At 43.5% G+C, this 8,653-nt stretch overlaps 1 protein-coding gene across 1 annotated transcript; it reads left to right on the plus strand.

Moving 5' to 3' along the window:
- Positions 1 to 3,751: 3,751 nt before the first annotated feature.
- On the plus strand, positions 3,752 to 7,580 carry LOC115783775 (vasopressin V2 receptor-like). Its single transcript, XM_030734766.1, has 6 exons — positions 3,752 to 4,021; positions 4,440 to 4,685; positions 5,164 to 5,310; positions 5,381 to 5,669; positions 6,503 to 6,724; positions 7,284 to 7,580. Exons 1-6 carry the CDS (start codon positions 3,752 to 3,754, stop codon positions 7,466 to 7,468), a joined length of 1,359 nt encoding a protein of 452 aa, XP_030590626.1. The 3' UTR covers positions 7,469 to 7,580.
- The last annotated feature ends 1,073 nt before the right edge of the window (positions 7,581 to 8,653 follow it).

The raw sequence follows: 8,653 nt of genomic DNA on the forward strand, positions 1-8,653 counted from the left end.
CACATGAAAGCAGCAGAGATGGGAAACAACAATCTGGCCAATCACAAACGTGGACAGGCCTACTGGCAGCAGAGCCTCTGATTTTACCGAGGAACCCCAAACTATAGTGTTGCAACCCATGGAATACAGGCTGTACTGAACACAGCATCACAGACAAAGTGCTGCACAGTATGTAGATAGCAACCTATTAGTAGTATTAGTGTGTGTACTCAGCAGTTTGACTACACTGAAAAAGCTCTATAATAATAAAGTCTATTTAAAAACCAGGAGTGTAGTCTGGCAAATATTAATTGAGTTATCTGCATCCCCACACCGTCATTAAGGGACAGTTCGAGCTGGCAACACAACAACTGTGTGTTCTTTTAATTTAACATGATGCATAAATTTAATGTTCCTGTGTTATGTAAGCTAAACTTTCAGTTCAAGACACTAAGTGACCAAATTTTATGCAGGATCAACAGCACAGGGTGTAGGCTCACATCACTATACACTCACCAGCCATTTTATAAGGTACACCTTGCTGCTACTGCTGGGTTGGACCCAGAGGTTTTGGTCCATGTTGACATGTTTGTGTCACACAGTTGCTGCAGATTTGTCAGTTGCACATTTGTGATGCAAGTGTCTCATTACATTCTGTAACCTTAGGTTATTTCCCTTTTATTCAGTTTGTATAGATTATATTAATTTATGTTGCATATTAAATTGTGCAATATTATTTTATAGCCTTGCAATCAATCACTTTATAATTTCATGTGTGACATTTAAGTTATTTATTGCAGCACCTTGATGGAGATCATTTTGGCTCGTAGCTGGGGAGGGGGGGGGTCTAAGGTGGGACTGCTTTGAGTGTAACATACTCTGAGTAAAAACAGATGGCTGAGTAAACAGCTGAGTCTACGTTGCTCTGCTGTGTTGGTGTTTATTATAGAAGATGCATTTAAGAGAAACTGTTGCCCACCACATACCCACAGCCCAGAGAGACCACAACAAGAAAAAAAGGGTTACATTTAGATGACAGCTTGACTAAAGGCATTTTAAACAAGTCAAATGCCCCAGAAACAAATTGTTTTTTAGTAAACAGTTAAAGGAGGTTGCATTGTTATCCCCAAATATACCAAAGTCTTCTCCTCCAAATGTTGTTGAACTGAGGATGACCTCATTAGCAGCTCAGATAATGAAAATATATGAGTGGTTTGCTGTGCATTGCATTGTAAATGACACCATGCCAAATCCTGATCTAATGCACAAAACAATCTCATCAGTTAGTGGTTCGTGTCTGCGAAGGCTGCATGCATCTGGTGATGGAGCATGCAGCCTTTGTCTGTCACACTTTGCTTGAGTGCAGAGCAGCTAAAACACTGAAAAGTACCCAGAAACAGGCTTGTAAAAATCATACTTGGCCAGAGGTACTTGGGATACCCAAAAAACTCTTTGCACACCTGCATTTCCTGGAAAGTCTGACTTTGCTTGTTACTTTGAAGAAGGGCTCAACTACATGCTGTGATTTATTGAGATACAGAACTCAAGTAAAACCTTTATGGCAATTAGACTCAGATGAACCACCACAGCAGAACGGAGACACAGCAATGATGGTAATTAGAACAGGATCCCCCAGAGTTTACACCATGGTAGAGGTGAAGATGAAGATGGAGGCTTGGATGGAGCTCTGAGTAAGTGTGAGGTGTAAATGGGGAGGAGGCAGGCTGCATGAATGCGAGTCTGAAAGGCAGAATGACAGAAGAGCACTGAGATTTAAAGCATACAGAACAGAAGCTGATTGGCTCTCAGAAGGTGGGCAGATGATTGGACTGGAGTAATGATATCAGGACTGAGTTTGACAGTGATGTAAAGGATAGACTAGCAGCCTGAACACTGAGGAAAGCAGGCAGATGAGTAAATATAGATCTTACTTTCTGAACGTATGCATAAAGTTCATCATAAATTATAAATAATTATTAATGTTGAGATTGTGATTATTTCTGATTATAACTGTGGGAAAGCAAAATTATAATTGAGAATTTTTATTTACAGAAGAGCAAAACTCAGGGAGGACAACTTCAAATAATAAGATCAATGTTTTTATTCTGTTTTAATTTTGGTCCATCCATCCATCCTCTACTGCTTATCTGGCTCCTTCTCTCCAGCCACACTGAGGTATTCCTAAGCAAACACGTGGTCAGTGGTTGGTGTAATTTATTGATTTTGTGTTGCTAGATGTTAAATAATGGATCACATCATGAGAGCAGCTGTCTGCAATGTTAATTTAATCTGAGCCAGAGCAAAGGTCTGAATCATCATCAGAGTAATACAACCTTATAAGTGACCTCAGAGAGGTGGGATGGTTAAGCAAAGAAGCCTCCTTGGCTCATTTTTAAAATTTACAGTGGCAGCATTTCTGAGTAATGACAGCTGACCGAGTGCGGAGAAGATCTCAAGCTGTTCAGTTTTATTTAAAAAAAAAAAAGTTTAACTACTTGTGAACCTTTTCAGAGTGTGATTCTGACAGAAAAAGAAAGGGAACATTTCAAAGTGTTTTTTTTTTTAATTAGGCTATTATTAACAGTTTTATTTGTCCGGCCCTTTTGAGATCAAATTAGTCTTTTTGTGTCCCGTTAACTAAAAAAAAAAAAGAGATCGACACCTCTGCCCTAAACAAACAAAACCAGAGAGCACTTTAAGCATCACAGTGTGTGTCCCAGCATTCAGAAAAACAAAGATCACTGTGAAACAAAGAGACTGAAAGTGTGTACACAGAAGTTTATACAGTTCAGGACACACACAGACACACAATCACAGAGGCATGCGGAGAGGGCCCCTCAGAGCAAATGTGAAGGCGGTAATAAGGTCCCTGTTGTTTGACCAGTTTCCAGTGATCAGCATTTCAAACTAATTGGCAATTAGCAAAAACTGCACCTGATACAAAATCAAATCCAAAGATTTAACAACAAAACTTTTTATAGTCACTGAAAACACATAAAATCAAGACTGAATACATTTACTTGAGTACTTTAGTTCACTTCTGAGGTACTTGCATTTAAGTTCCTAAAAAAACAATAATACACTGTATATAAAAGATGGATTGCAACTGTCACAACACCCATTACTGAGATCCCATTGTGATGCCTCAAAGACCCACTATACCCACTATTGTCATCCTCTCAAATAGCAGTGAATGCCAAAAGTGACATCACATCCCTGGTGCAAGCCCAGCTCTGGTGCTGCTTTGGCTGGTCGTGCCCCACTCAGTTTCTGAAACCTGCTGCAGCCGGTGCAGCCAGGTTGAAGAGATGATTGTACGATTGTGCCAGTTTTTACTGCCCTTTCAGTGACATCAGTGCAGACGCGCAGTGATTCACAGGTTATACAGAGAGAGGTGCTGCAACAGCTAGAAGAGATGACACTTCCTGGACTCTTGTCCTCCTATACCAGCACTGATGTGGAAGTCTTGTCTGAATGACGACACCTATGAGTCAGGAGAAGACTTGGGCTGTTGCCATCTTGGTGTTTTGAAGCCGGACATGATGAGCGAGGGGTGGATTTAAAAGAGAAACCGAGTGATGCTACTTTCTCAAAAGCAGACCCCGCTTCACCGCCTGTTGGTCATTAGAAAGACTGCAGTTCAATGCACTGCAGATAATGGTTACATATCAGTCCTGCTTGTTTTATAGCTGACTGCAATTAAATTGCTTTCATGATGATGATTAAGGTCCACTCTGTCTTTCTTTGGCATTCCTCTCATTTCCCAGCCAGCATGTCAGTCTCCGTGATAACTGACACATATCCGTCCATCGACTGGTCAGTGGTCTCCGAGACCCCCACGGGTGCTAATGTCACAGAGTGGCAGCGAGACGCCCTGCTGGCGGTGGCCGAGGTGGTGGTGCTGGCGGTCATCTTAGTGATGGCGTTGCTTGGTAACGGGTTGGTCCTGGTGGTGTTGCTTAGGCGAAGGCGACACCACAACCCCCTGCACCAGTTCATGCTCAACCTCTGCGTGGCTGACCTGGTGGTGGCGCTATTTCAGGTAACACACACACACACACACACACACACACACATTCACACTGTGTATTATCTGTGTATTGCACGCCATGACATGCATATAGTTAGTAATTGGTATTATCTGAAAATGTGTGTGGAGAGGTATGAAGTTTTAAATGTGTACATAAATCTGTAACTCAGATGTTAAAGGTGCACTGATGTTTGCAGATTTCTGCACAAGTTTGTAAAATATCTACACCTACATGTAAACGTGACCAAAAATTTGGAAAAGTGCCAACGACTGGCTACCAACTCAGTGTGCAAACAAGTCTATAAATTTGTCAGAGTGCACCATAAATCAAAACTCTCCACACAGAAACTACACTGCTATATGTGACTACAATAACACACTAAGATAATAACCCCGTGTATCCTTCCTCCCTCTCCTCTTCCTCTCGGAGGTGTTGCCCCAGCTCGTGTGGGACGCTAAGGGACGCTTTCCCGGCCCTGACTTCTTATGTCGCCTGGTGAAATACCTTCAGGTCCTCGGCATGTTCGCCTCCTCCTACATGATTGTGGCCATGACGGTGGATCGCCACTACGCTATCTGCTGCCCCCTGCAGGCACATCGCAGCGGGGCCACGCAGCGCTGGAACAGCTTCATAGTGCTGGCCTGGGTCCTGTCGCTGCTGCTCAGCCTGCCGCAGGTAGAACAAAACAAAGAGAGTGGGCACAGATCTGCTCCAGAGAGTCTAACGGAGGCGCTGATTACTGTCAGGCTGGTCTTCTTTCAGGATTAATATTAAAAAGCGCAGAACACGAGGTGATGCGCTCATGTTTAAACATAAGGGCATAATAAAGAACAGGGGTATCACTGCGGTCTCAAGCTTTTAACTTCAAAGCCGATCATCAAACTCATTTAGGATTCATTTGCACTTTGAAACACAGGCGGTGGTTTAACATGTAACTTTTACTTACTGCTTTTGAAATGTAGGTGAAATACAGCACACATAAAAAAAGGTGATAGTCCATTCTGATATATATTCCCAACCATCCCTTTTTCATATTAAAATATGAAGCTGTAAATTAGCACCAGAGATCCAATTTAAAGCTTGAAGTGAACGCAAACACAAAATCAGACCGCGTGTCTTCATCATTGCCTCCAGTGATCTCTTTGCGCTGCAGGTCTTCATCTTTTCCCGTTCTGAGGTGGCTCCAGGTGTGTATGAATGTTGGGGCAACTTCGCTGAGTCCTGGGGCCTCAAAGCCTACGTGACATGGATGACCCTAGCCATTTTCATCCTCCCTGTTCTCATCATCACCGTCTGCCAGGTAGAAAAGAGAGGACCAGAAAATGCTTTTGAAAGCAAAAATTTACCCTCTTTCATCTTTCTTCCCTCAGGTGCGCATCTTTAAGGAGATTCACAACAATCTGTACCTGAAATCAGACCGCCGCCTTTCCCCCACCATTCTCCCTCAAGTGAGAAAACACACCCAGAGAGGAGGAGGAGGAGGAGGCAGAGGAAAGTCTAATGTCCCCTTCTATGCTTCTCCCCTTGTGTTCAACAACTCTGGGAGTCACAGTAGTTTTGACTCTGTATCCACCTACCAGCACCTGCCAATGGGTCCACTCAGGCCCAGCAGCATCACGTCACATTGTGATATTCACACTTTTGCTGCTCTTCACCCTGGTGAGATTCATTCAGAGTACAGCCTGCTTCAGCTTTAGGTAGTGCTTAAAATGACATTTTAATCTTATATAAAGTAGGACTTTTATATTAGGAAGATCAAATAGAAAAGTGACCATTGTTGGACTCTAGAGTAGCTTTGCATGATTCAAAGATGAAATAATCCATATGTATCTAATCCTGAGCCTTGGTGCAGCCCCTCACTTCTGAAACAAGCTGTTATGAGATGCATATATTTTCTGGGCTTCTGCAGTAATTTCTTATGGCCAGCACGGGCCTCACTGGTCCTCAGGAGGCTGATTAAGCAGGGCTTGCATTACCATGTGATTAAAAAGCCGTAGCCTAAGAGCGGCACACAAATACACATCTGAGTCCACTGATGTTTAAGGAATAAGTAGTTGAACTTTTAAGATGAGACTGGAGCTAATCTGACTGTTTCCTAGTCAGCGGTTATAGTTGACATGCTGGTTGTTGTTCAGATAAACGCCGAACCCTCCACAATCCACATAACCACTTCTACTCATACTTCGGGCGCTCAGCTTAGAAGGTGACTAATTACTGGAGTTTGCTGCTTGTTTCATGCCTGAAATCAGCTGTTGTGTAGCTCATGGTGCTGTAACATTGCTAGTACTCTCAGGTGTTTTACTACAATAAAAAGCTATATGAAAAATTCATAAAAATTGAATTTTATTTAGTGTATTGACTCAAAGTCATAATGAAAATTTCCAGAAGCAATTTAGGAAATTCCTATAAAACAGGAAGTCCAGAGAGTGGGCCTCCTCGATCCTTCTGTAATAAACAATCAAATCACAGGAATGTTTTTGTGCTCCCGTCAGCTCAGCTTCAGGCTGGCGTCCCGCCTGACCCGGCAGCGCCCTCCACCGTCTGCTCACCGCACCCACCCAAACTCCCCCCTGCCAGAGGTGGAGAGGTAACAGCAGCCATGTCAAAGACGGTGAAGATGACGTTAGTCATTGTGCTCGTCTACTCGCTGTGCTGGGCCCCATTCTTCAGCGTCCAGCTGTGGGCCGCCTGGGACCCCGACCCGCCTCAGAACGGTACACACACACACACACACACACACACACCTAGTCCCGATAGACCAACTTGTTGTAATTTTAAGGATTTTATATCACTGCATCGCATTTGTTAAACCTCTAAATCTTTATTTAATCTTTAATAGCTCACACAAACATCACAAAAATGACTTAAAGGTACATTTCGTATACACCCTCTGCGACCTTTAACTGAAACTGTCGCCACCAGGGGGCATCGCCTTAGCAGAAATATTTAGTGCAGTTACTCATTCCTGTTGTAACAGACAGGAAAATGCAGTAGGTGTGGATGTGAGACTGTTTGGTTGTGACTCTTTGTGTTTGCCCTGTGATGGACACCTCTCACACTGTGACAGCTGGGATAGGCTCCAGTTTGTACAATACACACTACATAGATGCTTTGGGAATTAAGTCATTGTTTCAGTTTAAAACTACTTTTAAACTTTCCAAAATTAAACACAAAAACCTACAATAAGTACCTCTAAGGGTACTGATGACATCACCCTCAAGCAGCTCTGCAATCACCTGTGCCATTTACAGACCTCCTCCTGTGTGTGTACAGGTGTAGCGTTTACCCTGCTGATGCTGTTGGCCAGTCTGAACTCCTGCACCAATCCCTGGATCTACTCTGCCTTCTCCAGCAGCGTCTCCCCGGAGCTCTGTCTGCTGCTTCACTGTCGGCCGCACACACAGCGCCAAGCCTCCGTGACGAACGACTCCACCGTCACACATACCTCCAACAACTGAACAGTGGACACAATCGGACTCGCAGCTGAGGGTGACTCCCTCTCATGTGGCACAGTTGAACTTTTAAGTTGAGACAAGAGCTAATTATTTGCAGCATAGCCAGGGAATGAGCAGGGGGTGCTCCAGATAGTCCTGAGTGAGTAGGAGTGAATGGAGCTAGGGGGTTTTACTATAAATATGTAAAAATAAATTGTAAAAATTGAACTGCTTTAACTATCTCAAAAACATGAGAACTTCCAGAAGAAAGATGTTTATCCCACAGCACTTACATTATTGGATTTCAGCTCTACATTCACTCACACACCTTCTATCAAACAGGAGGTCCGAGGAACGCTGGAAACCACGGGCTGCTCCGAAAACCACAAAAATCTATCTTCCAGCACCTGCGAGACTCATTTCTTTGATGTTTGTTAAATCGGCCATTGCAAATTTCTAATCAGCCAATCACATGGCACAAACCTGGTCCATTTAGGCATGCAGACCTGCTGAAGTTCAAACAGAGCAAAATGGGGAAGCAAGTCGCTTTAAGTGACTTTGAACATGGCATGGTTGTTGGTGCTGGACAGGCTGATCTGAGTATCTTAAATTGATGATGTGCTGGGATTTTCCCCACACAACCATCTGTAAGGTTTACAGAGAATGGTCTGAAAGAGAGAAGATATCCAGTTAGTAGCAGATCTCTGGCTCAAAATGCCAGTCTGCTTCTAGTTGATAGGAAGGCAGCAGTAACTTAACCACTCCTTACAACCAAGCTATACAGAGGAGCATCTCTGAACACACATCAAACTTTGTGGCAGATGAGCTGCAGCAGCAGAAGACCACACCCGTCAGCTAAGAACATGAAACTGATGCTACCGTTCATACAGATGACAGAAGATTGGAAAAACACGACCTGATCTGATGAGTCTTAATTTCTGCTGCAACATTTCACCTGCAACTTTGAGTCAGCAACATGAAAGCATGGATCCATCCTGCCTTGTATCAGCAGTGTGGGGTGGTGGTGTAAAGGTGTGGGGGATAATTTCTTGGAACGGTTTTTGCTTCCTAGTACTGAATAAGTATAGTTTAAACACCACAGCCTCAGTATTGCTGCTGACCATGTCCGTCACTTTATGGCCACAGCGCGCAATCTTCTGATGCTCGCTTCCACGTGTCCTGCACCTTGTTGAATCTATGCCACAAATA

Source organism: Archocentrus centrarchus, chromosome 7 (assembly GCF_007364275.1).
Source record: "Archocentrus centrarchus isolate MPI-CPG fArcCen1 chromosome 7, fArcCen1, whole genome shotgun sequence".
Taxonomy (NCBI): domain Eukaryota; kingdom Metazoa; phylum Chordata; class Actinopteri; order Cichliformes; family Cichlidae; genus Archocentrus; species Archocentrus centrarchus.